Below are 17,644 nucleotides of genomic sequence, written 5' to 3'. Positions count from 1 at the left end.
TTTAAAATGGCTGGATCGCAGCAACGACGATGCTTTATTCAACTATTTTTTTACTTTTAGCTTGAAAACTATATTGAAAAGAGAGAAAATTTAAAAGCTAAATTCACCAGCAGCCAAATTCACCAGCAAGACAAAATCAACTAATAATTGATCAAAACTGGCATGCCCTTAGATGACATTTTTTTGGAAAAACTGTACATTAATGTTCTTGTTTAAAATGTCTGGATTGCGATACAACTTCTTTTAGGAGATATTAATAGTTTAATAAATGTGTCTTTGACAAAAAATGTTTGAAATTGCATCTAAAAGAATTAAAATGAAAAAAAAGACAACATCCAATGACATAACTAAATCAGTTTTTTCTTGTTTGTAGTATATTTTGCTGCTATAATTCTCAACTGAATCTGGTATATACATATATCAGATTCAGTTGAGAATGTATATATATTTATTTACAGGGCCAGTTTAGGATTTAAGATATCAGTTGAACAGCTGAGAATGTCTGAGGTTGTTTTACACATGTCAAAAGACATTCCATTCCCTCACATATTAAAAGCTAGTTTGTCATTCATTGATAAGTAAGTATAAACATTAGTTATTGTCAAAGTAATCCCCCCCCCCTTTTCTACCAAAGGAAAAGATAGACTGGGTTATCCCTATTACGAAATATGTTTTGTTCCTTTCAGACAAGTCCCTTTTCAATTTCATAATTTTCGAATTTTTTTTGTACAGAATAATAAAAAAAATATTAGTAAAGAAAGATAATGTATTCTTGCAAGTCTAGCTTTCTTATGCAGTAACCTGTGACAATGGTACAACATGCAAATGCTACTAGTTGTTTCTATTTTAATGTTTATATTTAACAGGCTATTATTTGAACTTGGATTTATTTTTAATTATGGAATTTGAATAATTTCTTGTCTTTGAAATTTTTAATAAATTCCATGTTTATTTGGTATTATAATGTTTTGATTGGTTCATAACACTTTCCATACAATGTATTTTGGTTAGATAGTGTTGTGTGCAGCACAGTACATTCTATTGAAAATGAACTATCTTCTTTGTAATAGAAAGTGTTGTGCAAAGCACAGAACATTAAAGTACAGAATAAACATGGAATTTATTAAAAATTTCAAGCACAACAAATTATGCAAATTCCCCAATTAAAAATAATTCCAAGTTCAAATAATAGCCTGTAATTTTTAGTTTTGTTTTTAAATGGTGAGGAAAGGGGAACAGGCATATTAACTTGAGTTATTCGTATAATAAAAGAAAAAAATGTTTCAGATTTAAAATATGTAGTGTTTTTTTGTGTTTTTTTTAACTGTACCCTTTACCTGTGTACAGACCCAAAGTGCAGTTTAATCTAAATGTTCTGAACAACACAGTCAACCTAACAGACATACCAGGGTTAGAGAAATGGATATATGATAAAGTGGATGAAATAACTAAAGGTACATGTAACTTTTATGCTAAATTTCATTTATAATAGGCAATTAGGTATTGCAGATTCCAACAATAATAAATTCATCAGTCTGTCCTAAGTATGCATGTGACATGGTGTATTTTTCGTTCAAATTTAATTCTCAGGCACCAACCCCAAATACTAATATACATTCATTTATTAGAAAGAAAGATAGTTCCGAAAGTTCATAATTAAAATAAATTATTATTTATTTCTTCATTTACATAGAAAACTTTTCAATTTACGGCCCAAGATAAAGATTTATTTATATCTTATATAATAGGTTTTAAGTTAACATTTTGAAGCGTTTAAGACGGAACTAAGTTTTTATTGTATTTACTTTGAATCGGGATTGTAGATTCCTTACGGCTTATTTTTAATACTTTTCTAGAATTTTAGCAAATAGTCTTTGTCATGAGATTAACACTTTGACTCAAACCTATTTAGCTTTGGCAGATACAAACTTGTAGACAGAGATTTAATTAAGCTGCTATTGTTATCTGCCTGAAATGTAGGTAATTTCAATTAGCACTTTTGATCAGGGCACGCTATTTTAGGACCGCCCTTATTTTTAAGAAATGACAAATCCCCCCTATTTTTCTAAAAACCTAGAAATCCGATTGGTTAAACAGAAAATAATCCTAGAGGAAATTGAAATACTATTTCTTGGGAACAAATCACTTACTGATTTGTTTCCAATTTATAAACATCTATATTTCAAGTTTCTCTTGGATTGTTTTCAGGTTAGTGAAATTACATTTATTTTATTGCATTATGAAATTCTTTTTATATCTATTTAAAAGAAGTCTTGAGACATAGAAAAAGAGTTAGCAATAATTGTAAATAATGTGCGCTAGATATGTGTATATAGATCAATTAATTATCCTTCTTTTTATTGCGAATACATGTTCATTTTAATGAAAATTAAGAGTTCAAAGCCTATCTATAAATAGCTAGATTAAATCAAGTCCGATAACTCATTTCTGTTATGATAAAAATAGAAAAGGCGCTTTGTAAATGAAAGCAAGTTTTTACTTAGGAAAAGATGTTTAGAATCATGGTAAGACTTGGTTGCCTAAAGCCGATTGGCAGAATTTCTATAATATTATCTATAGCAAGGTTGTCTTAATATTCTATGCGTATAGAATCAGTTTTAGTCTAAATATTTGTGTAATAATGTTGGCCTACAGGTAGCCATTGTTTTACTCTGAACTGAAGCAATAGAAACTGTACTGTTATCAGCTGATATAAGAAAATGAATATACTATTTTATTCCTTCAATGTTTTATCCTGAATAGTTTCCCCAATGACAGATTAAAGAATAATAGTAATTTCATCCCATGTTGAAAATGATTATCTCCCCTTATTTTTGTTTAAATCATCAGTTGTAAATAATTAATCTAGTGTATATAGTGTGTAATGCATTTTTAGTTAAAGAATCATACTCATATCTATGTTATTCACAGTACACAATAACTTATCACCCTTTTAGCAGAATTTATACCTTACAAGACACCCATGCATAAAAGTATGATTATCTCCCCTTAATTAGAAATGTATCAATTGTCAAATAAGTACTTATCTTATGAATAGAATTTTAAATACTTTACAAATTATAAAATGTAGGTCCACTCTTATCCGAATTTTAATAAAGGAGCTAGTCCCTCCCTTATTTATTATACATGTATTTAAATCCAGAATCTTTATGATTGACCCTTCATGTTCATAGGTTATCTTTGCAAGGTGTGTCTTTTGTTTGTTTGTTGTAGATAGTTTTTGTTTTTAGTAAATTTTTATAATGAGGAATGTTTAGTATTTTAAATACCACCCAGTAAAGCTGAAAACTTATATTTTATTAGGTACGCATAAGTATGTTGCATTTGTTTCTGAATTTCACTTTATCGCTTTTTTTTCAGTAGTATTCACTACGTCTTAATGTTGATTGTTTGAGTTTCACAAATTAATGATAATGATGTGTATTACTATATAGATTTTGCTTTATACATCACAAATATGTATGTTTATATGGATCATTGATAATATCCATTAACCCATGATTTTAGTTTATAGCCTTTGTATTGTACTTGTATTACTTTTTATATATGAAGCACTTACTGATTTGTTTCCAATTTATAAACATCTATATTTCAAGTTTCTCTTGGATTGTTTTCAGAACCCCAGTGAAGGATCGCATTCGATTACTGGTATACCCAAGTTAACCCGACACAACACCCTTATCCATACAAACATCAACATCCGCAACAAACAAGCGAAATTCACACTCTGTCACATGGATATATCGAGATTTATATCACGCTTTTGTTTACAAAATATGAAAAAGCACTTCATATAAGAATACTAGTTATCGAGTCGATATTAAGAATTGAACGGTGGACAGTTAGTGCGGGAATTTTTCTTGCTACCTGATTGGAAGATATTACGAGACGTGAATAATCAAAGTTTATTGATTGGTTAGGACAATCCAAACCTAGTAAATGTCATTCAATCCCGTAGATCGGATTTGTCCTCTCTTTTTTGCAATTATATTTTGCCTGGTCAATAATCGTTCATACACAGGTAACTTTTATCTATAAATAGTCGAATCTTCTTGAGTTTCGTAAACAACAACGTTGAACGATATATACTTCGTCATAACGTGTGACCTCATGTGTGTGGTAACATTTGTTGATTGATGCACGTGGCTATTTCTAGTAAATGAATTAATCTACAAAGCGAGAGCACTTTCCATTTTCATCAGCTAAGAGTCGACTTTAGCCCTTTTTGAAAGGCTAATGCTTGTAGTAAATTATACATTAAATTTTACCTTTCAGACATGGTATATCCTGAAGAGTTATCTGTATCTTGTGCTGTTGAACAGTTACACGTGTGTCAGTCGTGTAGTCGAGAAAAATGATCGTGAAAGAATAACTAGTGTTGGTCAAACATGTTTACTTCAAAAATCTATGAATCAATCTGCCGTAGTTTTAAAAGTTGAATAAATCAAAGTACTGAAGTGCTGAACATCGGATGACCGCAAGTTCTATGAATCAATCTGCTGTTATTTCAAAAGTTGGAAAAATCAAAGTACTGAAGTGCTGAACATAAGAAAATACAAAAGGCGACACACAATAAAGAAAAATCACGTTTTGTAACTATATTAGTCACATTCCAATACTAGTATATCATGAGATATATGAATTTTAATCTTAAAAAGTTGGACAGTCAAGCAAAATGTATTTATGTTATTACTTGAAACAGTTCATACAATTTAATAAAAAGTATATTTTTGTTGATTTTGTTTTAATCAAAATTGATCGTGAAAGATCATTGAACGCATTATTTGGATCGTTAAAGACAAGACATGACCAGACTTAATGATAAGAAAACAGTAATTGTGTAATTAAGTAAGAACGTAAATCATGGCTTTATTTTTTGTTTAATATTTTTTGTTTAAAAAAGAGAGATTCTACCACTGCATCGAGTGTGATACGATAATTATCCACTAGAGACTGTTAAATTTTCAAAATTAAAACGCGAGGCTTGCCGAGCGTTTTAAATATTTAAATTTTAATTCGTCTATATATCAGCCCAACAATATTGGTTCTGAAAATTTGCGTTAGCTATTTTTTTCCTTCCCTCGCCGGGTTTCAAACTTATGCTACTGTGACTGCATCTTATACAAATTTCAGGATCCTTCACAATAGATAATTCAGCTGATCTGTAACTATTCCATCTATATGCCTTGTGTATCATGTAAGTGTATTACGACGCTAGATCAAAACTGATGAGGAAAGGTAACAACTGGCAACCGACAGCTCTTTTTTAAGGGCCTAAGTGGTCGAGTGGTCTAGCGCGTCGGTCAAATTGCAATGCGATTTGGTGCCACGATATCTCAGTAGCATGAGTTTAAATCCCTGTATGAGAAGAAAATATATATGACTTTGCATAAAATTCAATGGGCATCAGATGAGACAATATTATCTACTCAAACAAAATAAAACCTATGCAGGACGGACAAATACCCTTATATTTTTATAAGACAAGAGTGCACACGCTGAAATGTCTCGTCTTCTTAACTAATCATTGATATTATGCTGATAGTCCTAAATATAAAGTTTTACTGCAACTATAACGTAAACTTAAAATGATCTAAGAAATAAGGGTCAAGGTCAGATAAACCAAACAAGAAACACAACTCACAAGTACACTTTGCAACCATTCAACACACTAAATATAGTTGACCTATTGCATAAATAGTTTCTAAGAAACAGACTAACCAAGAAAACTAAACATTGACCAATGAACCGTGAACATGGAGTCAAGGTCAAATAAAACATGCGAGACTGACATGCACATCATAAAATATTGCCATATACCAATTAAAGTTGACCAATTGCATATAGCATTAGAAAAAAAAGACAAAAAATTAATCTTGACCACTGAGCTATGAAAATGAGTATAAGGTCAGATTACACATGTCAGCTAGACATGAACACCCTACAATCATTATATACACCAAATATAGTAGACATATTGCATACAGTATAAGAAAAACAGACCAAACACAAAAACTTAACTATATCCACTGAACCATGAAAATGAGGTCAATGTCAGACGACAATTGCCAGTCGGACATGTACAGCTTACAATTCTTCCATACAACAAATATAGTTGACTTATTGCGTATAGTTTAAGAAAACAGACCAAAACACAAAAACTTAACACTGAGCAATGAACCATGAAAATGAGGTCAAGGTCAAATAAAACATGCGAGACTAACAAGTACATCTTCAGTGTTGTCATACTGTATCATGAAATTAGGTCGAGGTCAAGTGAAATGAGGATCTTGAAAGGTGCGCACACACCAAATATAGTTATCCTAATATTATAATAAGAGATAAATTAATATTACATTTTTTTTACTTTTATTTCAAGTAGGCATTGAACCATGAACATGAGGCCAAGGACAATGATCATGTGACAGGCGGAAACTTCGTAACATGACGCATCTATATACACCGCCGGATCACTATATATGTCGAGCTTTCTACGTTAAAATTCACAGCCTCGACAAAAACTAGTGTGGTACTATAAAAAAATCCAACCCAATGACATTGAACCATCATAGCCCTTAGACAAACAAAAGTGAAGCGGTATAAGTCATATGAATCCAATCTGTCGATATACCGATCACAAACATAAATAATCCCTTGTTTAAAGAAAGTGGCAACAACCTGCATGAATTTGCTAAAAAATATTGCAAAAAGAGTGCAAAGATGTCACATATTTCCCAAAAATTTTGCCATAGTAGAATTTCCATCCCCTGGAGTGATACCTTTTCTGAAACTGTTTACAACTTAACATATATCTATCTTAAAAATTAAAAATGAAATCTTCAAAATTAAAACTGCATTCCGAATGCAGTTTTAATTTTTAGGCGCAAATGAAAGGATGGATTTTTAAAAAAAATGGCGCAAATGCAATGCGCCCCAAATTGTAAGTCAACATGCAGCCTTCTAACCGGACACCGCCCTTTGAATACTAGCAAGCTATAAAAGACCTCGATATGAAAAATGTAAAACAGTTTGAACGCTAAAAAATAATGACCATCATGATTACTGTAAACAAAAACAACTCCAAAATATGATTAACAGAACATACGACTGAATTGCAGGATCCTGAATTGTGACAGGCACATACAGAAAGTGTGGGGTTAAAACATGTGTGCGTAATACTAAATCTGTTGGATGTGTACTGATTGAAACTTAAGTGTGAGAGAACATATGTAGTTTTAAGTTCTAAATTGCTTTAAAATAGCTTTCAGTAACTGAGAGTTTACTTATTTCGGTGATTGAAGTCCATATTTTTTTTTATGTTACTAGCTATAGTAGTTTTTGTTCAGTGTTCCTTGTGTCGATCTTTTGAGTAAAACCAATAGCTATGTTTAAGGTAGATGTTTTTTTTTATCGATCTAATGAATTAAGCACATTTACTTGACCCGTTTCTGCCTTTCGCCAGTATTCATCTAAAAAAGGAATAAGAAAATCGACGTGAACCAGAACTTGACTATAGCTCATACTGAATGTGGCAACATCCCCTTAAACATGTAACAGTACAAAATAAGAACACATTAAAAATATGAACAAGTGGCTCAATTTAAAAGATCAGTACGAATCATACATACTTAATAAACCAAGTGACTTAAAAACAATAGACACAACGCACCGATATAATATGTATGTACTGGTAAATGCCTCCGATATCCGAAGAACCCCTCGAAAGCTGCGAGGGTACAGTGGCATCCATGTACACTCCCTAACGGGATTAATGGAGATGTGTCACTAACGTATATTTATACGACAATTATTTTTACAAGGACAAACAATCCCCACCCAATTCAACACAAAGGGAGTGCTAGGACACCGGGAAGTCTGTTATTGTGGTGGAGGAAGCCGAAGTACTCGGAGAGAACCACCGGGTCACTCGGTGGAAACAGACAAACCAGAGAGATATCAGAAGATTGATCTCCAGGTCAAAGTAGGGACACTTTGACCAACCGAGGCCCCCAACGTACCCATTCTAGTTTTAATCTCCGGTCTGGGTACCAGAGATGTGTGTGAGAGGGTGAAAATTACCCTTCTAATGTACTGATATTTTTAGCACCCCGAGTGAGAATCGAACTCGGGACCTTCAGCACTGTAGCCATCGGTCTTAACCACTAGACCACGAACTCACAATAATATTACTCGCAGTAACTAAAAGCTGGTTCAAAGACAGTGTCGTGTATGTTCTCAAAGACTAAAATATCACTCAGTACACTGACACCAAAGGTCTCGGTCTATGGAAGAGGCGAATCGATAAAAACGTTTCTTATATCACATAGCGATATTGTCTAATATCAATTGTCAATATGCAGACATTCCATGCGGAAAATGTTATTTTCGGCAACGAAAAACTAAGAAAATATTAACTTTGTAACTTATTGTTCAAATAGAAACGACAATTGAGTCTAAATATACATTCAGAAGTTAGTTAAAAGCAAAAGTTTATGTCCATGTAAAATTTGAAGTGCTGTGTTTTACTTATATACATAAATAAACAAATGTTATTAATTCTAATATCGGCAATGCGATACTTTTAAAATATCATAACACTGTTTTTGTTATATCAATATTAGTACTTATTAGTATTAATATTAGACTGCTGTACACGTATTTTGACAATTTTACATATTATGTCTGTTTTGTTCACGCATCGTTGTAAACATAACAGAATTTTTGTTAAGTAGATTTGGTCCAGTCAAAAAAGATCAAACTTGATTACGTTGAAGCTGTCAAACTGAATGTTATACCCCTTAACACAGAATTGTCAATATTTTGAGTTAGAGCTGGTAGCATTGGTAGTTATTTGTTCCAACAGTAGTACACTACACGGTAAGATAGAGCATGCTTATTTCGTAGTGCATTTCTTTCTCAAACACTAAATTCAAATTAAAACTGAAATCGCACAAGCTCTATCTCAAAAAGATTTTTACAGTGTAGTGCACTCCAAACATTGAAATGACAAAAGCCAAATATTTCCCAACAGAGCAAATATTAATAAAAATCACAACCCTGACAACATGCTCACCTTCAATATATGTAACAGCCCAGGGGCGGGTCCAGGTAAGGGCGTAATGGGCGTACGCATGCAGCTATAGCAAAGGTAATGCATAAGCAGAAGATGAATGGCTAAATAAAAATAAAAGTAACTGCAAAAAGATAAAAAAAACAACAACAAAAAACCACAAAAAACAAAACAAACAGCAGGCTTAGAGATCAAGATATGGGGCAGCAAGTAAGTGCATTATTTACAAGAACTGCATGTACATTTTTCTGAAAAACACCAGTTGGAGATAAAATTTTTGAACTGGCAAAAAGTTGATAAGCTCCTTGCCTCACGAGGCAAGGAGTTCCAGAGTTTTGCTGCCTCATAACTTAAGCTTTTCTTACCATACCTTGTTGTTTTTGGCCGTGGTATATCTGTTATGCCCTTGTACCTGAAGTTATATGAATTTAATTTTCTTTGATATTTACCAAATTATGTAGGAATTCTGGATTTGATTTATTTACTATTTTATATGTCTCTTATGTCATGGTTCTCAATCTTCTGATTTTTAGTGCTGGTAGCTTTGACTGTTCAAGAAGTGTATCATAGGAATTTGTGTAGTCGTCGTAAATAAATCGGAGCTACTAGTGCTCTTTCTTGTATTTTTTCTATTTTCTTTGTGTTTTGTTCACTGCAGAAGTGCCATGTAAGAGGACAGTAGCTGAGGTTTGACATGATAAATGAGTGGTATATTGTAAGTTTAGAAAGTCTGGTGAGATGAGTGCTAATTCTTTTTAGTGCGTTTAGTTGTCGTGCAGCTTTTTTACAAATATTTGAGATGTGAGTGTTGAAGTCCAGTTTAAAGTCTATTAATTGTTACACCAAGAAGTTTCACTTCCGCATCGTCACATTTTATGTTGAATCCATTTAAGTTGAAAATAATATTTTGAGTGTGTGTTTTTTTTTACAGGGTCTATTGAAATTGCCTGCTGAGGCCGTTTATGATGTATATGCTGGTTTCAACTTTTGGTAAAGTTTTACAACACCTATAGCTGACGCTTATAAACTTTATTAAGCCTCAGTTGAAAAGTTCAACTAATTGTAATAGAAGTTGGTAACAAATGGCGTGATTTTCTTCTATCGTGTCATTTTATGTTTCAAAAGTTTTATTCACCGTCCTTACATATTTTACATATTTCTCACCTGTACGATTACAGGTAGAAACGTATTTCGAAGGTGAAGGACGTTACTGGAAAAAGTTGAAGTTCTAAAGCAAAGGATGCAATCATGGAAAAAGTTTACTGGTGCTAGTGCATGATATAAAAAACAAGTCGCTGGTGGTCAAGTATTTGTAAATTCATGAAGCTATGAAAATCGTAGGCTAACATTTTTTTAAAACAGCCATGCGACGACATAACAAAAATCGTGAATCGGAGATTGTAAACACTGAGTCAAGGGACACAACTCTATCAAAACTTTTAGGTGTTTATATACTTGTTTGTTTTGTTGTTTCTGCATCTTGGGCCATTGGACATTACCAGTGTTCATTTTTATGGGTATTTTTGTTGATAAGTGGATTGTTTGTATTATGGAAGACCAAATTAACGAATATAGTGCAAAACAGAATGTGCCAAGAGGAGATAAGAATTCACAGAAAGAGAGCACTTAGACAGAGTGAAACAGTAGAATGGTTCAACTTTCTTATAAATAGATGGTAAGGAATATCTAATAGAATATTGAGCTATTTTTCAACGCATATAGGATCCTAAATTAACACTTGCATACCAGATCAATTTGTATGTTTGTATCTGTGTATTGGTTTATGTTCTGCTGACTGCATGCATCATGTTTCACCAGTTTGCAATACCTGTATTTGAATTAAGAATATGAGCAAAAAGATACAAAAACAAATAAAAAAATTAAAAAGTGTGTTGGTAGAAGACTTGTGATTTATAAAACATTGTTACTTTTCCTCAGACAATTCAACTAGCTCACTATTGTAACTTAAACAGTAAGATGAGTGCTAACAGTGCAATTAATGCGTAAATTATATTAATATTGGTTCAATCCAATGCACAATGATGCAGGAACATATATATTGATATACTGTTCCCAGATCCTATCCAAGTTATTTAATATATCGAATTCGTCATGTACTTAACTTAAAACATGACTTCATCTGTCTTTCTTTAGATACAATGTATAAATGTATGTAGAGATGATGGAAAATTGTTGAACTTTTCTATTAATGTCCTAAATGGTTACATTTTGGCTCAGTTTTACTTTGAATGAATGAATGAATGAATTAATGATTTACAGATAAAGTAGTTTTTCTAAATATTTTAAAAACAAACTTCAAAAATGTGTTCAGAAAGTTTATCAAAAATAATTTTTGTACCTTTTAGCATGGACTGGCGCATACATGTATAATATATTTTTTTCACAATTAAAGTCCTACTAGCATGACATTAGGGTCAACCTTGGCTTAAAACAATAAACAAACAAATTTAAAAGAATAAAATTGAGAATGGGACAAAAGAACAGTACATGTTCTTCAAAAGAAAGAATTGCTTGATTGATAGAATATATTTAAAAACTGAGACAAATCAAAAAAAAAATCATACATGTAAATTTGTATTATTAATGATGACAAATTTGTCTTGTACACTTACATTGTACATGTACTTGAATATGATTTATACTGACATTTGCTTATTTCTGAATATTAAGCAATTCTATGATTGATTATGTTGGTTTTTTTTTTAAATCAATTGGTTATTTGAGCTCTAAAGAAATCTGTTTCTATGATATGTTTGTACATTGTATATACATGTATAAAAAAACTTGTATACAAAATATTTTTTAATAAAAGACCATTTTTAAACAGATAACTCATCTGTAATCTTAAGGAAGTACACCACTAATTCATGGTCCCATTGCTTTCTATGTTAAATTCCTCCGTTTCAAGCAGGCACACCTCTTTTATTTTAAGTTCAAATAAAGTGGCAATCATTGCATATCAAAGCAACACTTTATGGTGTCTTGTACTGAAAAAATCAACATACCTTGCATGGCATATAAGAAAGAACTGGTTCCCGGAACTTCAGATGTACCAAAACAGGTACTTCAGATCTGACAAACAGACAAAATGTACCCTCTTTTTAAAATTTGGTGCAGTTTTTTTAATATTCAAAACTAAAAGTCCAAAAGTGTTCTACAATGATCACCAGTCCTTCAGCTTTCATTTGATACCAAAAATACCTAAATATTCTACATATTTTGAAAGTTACAGTGGTGCGAAGGAACTATTTTGTGTTAAATATGTACTACTTTCTGGTATGTGCTTTCTGGCCGGGCCTTAATTAGTGGTGTTACACCTTAAGTAATGTTTCTTATAAAAGTACAAGTACAAATAACATTATACAGCATACATTTTGTATGTTGTAAGAACATGAGCTCTTTTAAATGCCACCCTTAGAAATTTTCTTGTTTGATGGTACCTACCCATGCCTTGTATGGTTGGGTAGGTAATTAGGGATTTTTGGCCAACATTATGTACATATAAAGTTACATGTTTTATAAAAGAAAACTATCAATTGGATGAAAAAATCTTTCAAAAAATCAAAAAGCTTTTTGTCTGACATATTTTTTTTCTGGGTGGGCTGCTATATAGCCGAGTGTATATTCCAGTCAAACTAAGATTTAACCTCAAACTAACTGCAACAGAAAATGTTTTAGTTATGATCTATAGCAATATGCCCTTTTTATACACAGAAAAAAGTCCTTTAAATCTAACTTGAGGAAAACTCAAAAACAGCTTTTTTAATCTCAAAAACAGCATTTTTAATTATAATTTCCTATGGAAATTACTATTGGAAGGGGAGATAACTCTTGAAAACATGAATCTTTTTTGGTAAGTTTTTGGTTGTTTTTCTTGAAATTTAGGTGAAGTATGATACTTTGATGGGATTATACAAAGTTTGTATTTGACTAAATTATATAATCTTCTGCTCATGAAATGTACAAAACCGAAGTGTTAATGTATGGGTAGTTTTATTTTTTTCATGCATTTTTCAATAAAGTTATTGCAAATTTGAAGCTTTGTAACAGTTTTGAAAAAAGAATGGGAAAATTTGGTATGGTTTATATCTGTATACTATATTTTTTCAGCAACTTACTTATCTAAACAAACTTTTAACTACAAAAGAAGAATACATGCTTAATTATTTTTGATAAATTTAAGATTCTTTAACTTGACATGTTGAAAAATTCAATAAATAGTCAACTAATGAATCAGGCCAGTAGCCAGGAATTTACAAAGGGGGGTTCGTTGGACTCACAAACTCGACTTTAACAGTCACAATTCAAACAGAACATTGACTTTAACAGTGCTTATTTGTTTTCAAAGGGGGGTTTGCCCGTACCCCCCTGGCTACGGGTATGTGAATTACGATTATAGATTGATAAGATATATAAGAACATCTTTAGAGTTGTTTGTTTTACTCTAAAGACTGCTAAAAAATCAAAAATCAATACATTCTGATGAATAGAAGTGGTAGAGTTGTAATTTTGAATCAATTTTTATTGATATTTCTGCCTTTTTGCAAGAGTTATCTCCCTTTTCAATGCAAATCTCAATAGGAATTTTAAATGGTAATTTTTTTAGTCTTCCTCAAGTTAGATTTTATGGGACTTTTTCTGTGTATTTTTGGGGTTTAATGCTAGAGATTAAAACTTAAAAATCTTCTGTTGCAATTACTTTTGGGTTAGGGTCAAATTTACTGTATGCTAGATTGACTGGACTAGTAGGCAGGCAACATTTAAATTTGATCTTTTTTGGCCTTACTGACTGATATATAGCTACATGTACACAACAAAATCAATCAAATAATAGCAGCAGATACATATAAAAACATATACATGTACATGTACAAGCAATAAAGGTTAATTGTTCCAACGTTAACATGTTTATTTATACAGTTATGTTTACTTTCTTTATCGACATACTAATTACATGTCATCACTACATGTAGCTCATAGCCTTAATCATTTAATTTATGAAAAATTAATATCTGAATGTATAGTTTTGCCAAGGGATGTAAAAATGTAAAAGTGACATAATTATTACATGTTTATTTACATTAAGACAAACATACATGAAATATATCATTACTGCCCCTAAACTTGACCACCCTGGATCTGCCAATGACACATGGCCCTCCAATATTTCCTCTTTACTGTGTTCTGCTTGAGGGTTCATTTGATGTTTCACCTTTTCTAGACTGTTCACATGCCATGTTTCCCTATGTTTTGAGTCATGTTTTGAATCAATATGTTGAGGGGCCCCTGCCTGACCACCACACTTTACATAGTGTCACAGTTTTCTGTTCCTATATACAAAATTAATCTGCACCAGTATTTGTCCTTATATCTATAGGTTCTTAATTATCTAGTTTCATGAATATACATTTATTTTGCTGCAGAGTTTTATATTTGAAGTGTTATACTTGCTATATACATTTTACTTTCAGGTGGGTGTTTAATGCTGATACAATAGAAGAAGTTGTAAAGAAGAGACTTGAAGACAGATTATATGCAATAAAACCTTCTTATTTAGGTACCATCAATTTAGTTCATATTAATGTATTGTATTTTTGTAAAATGTATTTTATTATTTTTTTTTTCCATTTCCAAGGAATTATATAGAACTTTAAATATCTGGTAGTGTGGCATTTTTTCTGCTCACAAGTTTTAACAAACAAAGCAATATCTGTTACTGTAAATTCAGAATTATTGCGTGCATCTATAATTTCGAATTTGTCATTTTACACTTAAATGCGATTTTAATTTTCACAATTTTGAGAAAAATCCTGTTTAATTTCTATAAACATTTTCAAAATTTGAGTTTGAATTATTGCGTTTACAACTCGGTCGCCTTTTTTGCAATAATATAAAACTCGCAATAATTTCTGAATTTAAAGTGTTTTATAATATTATAGAGAAAAAAACATGAATTGTGTTGTGACATATGACAAAATACATGTGGATTTTTTAACAGAGAGTTGAAAGATCGCAAAGAGACATTAAACATAAAAAAATGAAGAATAAACTGACAATTCCATGGCTAAAAAAGAAAAAGACTTACAGACAAACAAAAGTACTGATTTACAAAACACAACATAAAAGAAAAAGACCTACAGACAAACAAAAGTACTGATTTACAAAACACAACATAAAAGAAAAAGACCTACAGACAAACAAAAGTACTGATTTACAAAACACAACATATAAGAGTAAAGACTGAGCACCATGAACCCCACTCAAGATTTACGTTGATCTGTATCAGCAGACAGCTGGATGTTGTACAGTCATTCATACATTTATCTTTATTGCTATTCAAGGGAGATAATTTTACTTTATTATTAATTTTAATATTGAGTTTTCTAATTTTATTTGACAGATAAACTTAGTTTAGAAGTCTTTACTTTTGGTGACCACACTCCTTCCATAAAATATATCCGTACCTTTGAGTACATGGATGGAGTGCCAGGAGGCAGGAAACCAGTTTCATGGGTTAATATCAATACGCCACCCACAGGACTGGACAAAGTGTCATCCTATCAACTTGTATGTGAAGTTGATACACAGAATCTATTGGACCAGTTCCAGATGGTTTTTGCTGCTAGAGTGGGTAGAGGAAGGTAGAAAAGTTTTTCTAAATTTTTATGTTGAATATTACACTCAAGTTTTATAGATTATCCAATTCTGCTAACTGTTAGTTTCTTCGTTATAAGACAATTTTTATTAGAAGTTTGTACAATTTCATGAAAAATAATTTATAAAAATGGTCAGATAGATAAAAACTGTTTGTCCTTTTCATTTTTAGCCATGGCGTTGTCAGTTTGTTTTAGATTTACGAGTTTGACTGTCCCTTTGGTATCTTTGGTCCCTCTTTCATTCATTTTTAGAATGAGGAACTTACATTAAATTTAGATTATTTTATAAATTTGAGTTATAAAATGATGATGTATGTCCACAACTGATACAACATTGCATCTTTGGACAAATTATAAAAATGATTAGATGAGACAGATTTTCATGCATCCCGGAATCTGACTGGACTGAGTGAAAATCCTGGTAATTTTGTTTGCAGTTTGCTTATATAATTCTCACATGAACAAGTTACATTATTTAGAAATATCTATTTACAGGGCTAGTTTAGGATTTAAGATAGCAGTTGAACAGCTGAGAATGTCTGGTATTCTACAGGTTGTTTTACATATGTCAAAAGACATTCCATTTCCTCACATATTAAAAGCTAGTTTGTCATTCATTGATAAGTAAGTATAAACAAAACTTATTATTTATAAATTGTTTTATCCTATAGTGTTTTTCTTATATAAAAGTCAACAAAGAAGGTCTGATACCACAATTATCGCCCCATGAATATAGTCCCTTATAATGTTGACAGTGGGTTACTTGCCAATTTTTTTTTTATACCTCTTCCAAATTTATTTCTCCATGTTTAATGTCTCAAATTGCAAGTAAATTACACTAAAAAAAATTGGGTCCAAAATTTTAAAGGAAAGTAGTGATTTGGTCCAGCTGAAAATGTTTAAATATTAGCACTGCAGAAGCTGTCAAAAGATTTCAAGACGCCCTAAACATAGAATTGTCCATATTTTGAGTTAGAGCCGATGAAGTTTTCTATAATTTTGATATAATTTGTCCCAAAAGTAGTACAACACACTGTAAAAATTTCATTGAGAAAGCGCCGGTGGGATTTTTTTAATTTCTTTTATGTTCTAAAAAAAATGCACTACGAAATAATTGTGGACTCGCACCAGAACATTTAAAGGTATACATGATATCACAATTTTCTGTCTAACTGTGTCAGAAATATAAAAGTAGGACATGGCTCCATTGAATCTTTAATATATTTTGTTTGATTTTAAATATTTTTAGGGTTTTGTACTGAACTTTTTTGTTTTTTTTTACTTTTTGGAAATAGGCATACCAAATTTAGTTATTTATGTAATGATTGAAGAAAAAAATGACTTAAATTAAACTTTAACTTGGTTTTTATACGTCTTAAAATTTGAAAAAAATTTCGTCGTATATTGCTATCACGTTGGCGTCGTCGTCGTCGTCCTCCGAATACTTTTAGCTTTTGCACTCTAACTTTAGTAAAAGTGAATAGAAATCTATGAAACTTTAACACAAGGTTAATGACCACAAAAGAAAGGTTGGGATTGATTTTGGGAGTTTTGGTTCCAACAGTTTAGGAATTAGGGGCCAAAAAAGGGCCCAAATAAGCATTATTCTTGGTTTTCGCACAATAACTTTAGTTTAAGTAAATAGAAATCAATGAAATTTAAACTCAATGTTTATGACCACAAAAGGAAGGTTGGTATAGATTTTGGGAGTTTTGGTCCCAACAGTTTAGGAATTAGGGGCCAAAAAGGGACCAAAATAAGCATTTTTCTTGGTTTTCGCACCATTACTTTAGTATAAGTAAATAGAAATCTATGAAATTTAAACACAAGGTTTATCACCATAAAAGTAAGGTTTGTATTGATTTTGGGAGTTTTG

The 17,644-nt window shown here is 31.4% G+C and overlaps 1 protein-coding gene across 5 annotated transcripts in view; it reads left to right on the top strand.

The window, feature by feature from the left end:
• The first annotated feature begins 511 nt into the window (after positions 1-511).
• LOC134712590 (uncharacterized) overlaps positions 512-17,644 on the top strand; it is a 49,192-nt gene continuing 32,059 nt past the window's right edge. Inside the window, exons 1-4 of one of the 5 annotated variants that reach the window (XM_063574300.1) lie at positions 10,200-10,766; positions 14,584-14,669; positions 15,513-15,753; positions 16,264-16,392. In XM_063574300.1, the coding sequence (XP_063430370.1) occupies positions 10,456-10,766; positions 14,584-14,669; positions 15,513-15,753; positions 16,264-16,392 (767 nt within the window). In that variant the 5' untranslated portion in view covers positions 10,200-10,455. Of the gene's footprint in view, positions 579-10,199; positions 10,767-14,583; positions 14,670-15,512; positions 15,754-16,263; positions 16,393-17,644 lie in introns of those variants that run through there. The other 4 variants (XM_063574302.1, XM_063574303.1, XM_063574301.1 and 1 more) reach the window with 4 other exon arrangements.

The sequence above is a fragment of the Mytilus trossulus genome, chromosome 3 (assembly GCF_036588685.1).
Source record: "Mytilus trossulus isolate FHL-02 chromosome 3, PNRI_Mtr1.1.1.hap1, whole genome shotgun sequence".
Classification (NCBI taxonomy): Eukaryota; Metazoa; Mollusca; class Bivalvia; order Mytilida; family Mytilidae; genus Mytilus; species Mytilus trossulus.
Note: the sequence above shows the minus strand (reverse complement) of the source record. Positions and strands in the feature narration are given on the sequence as shown.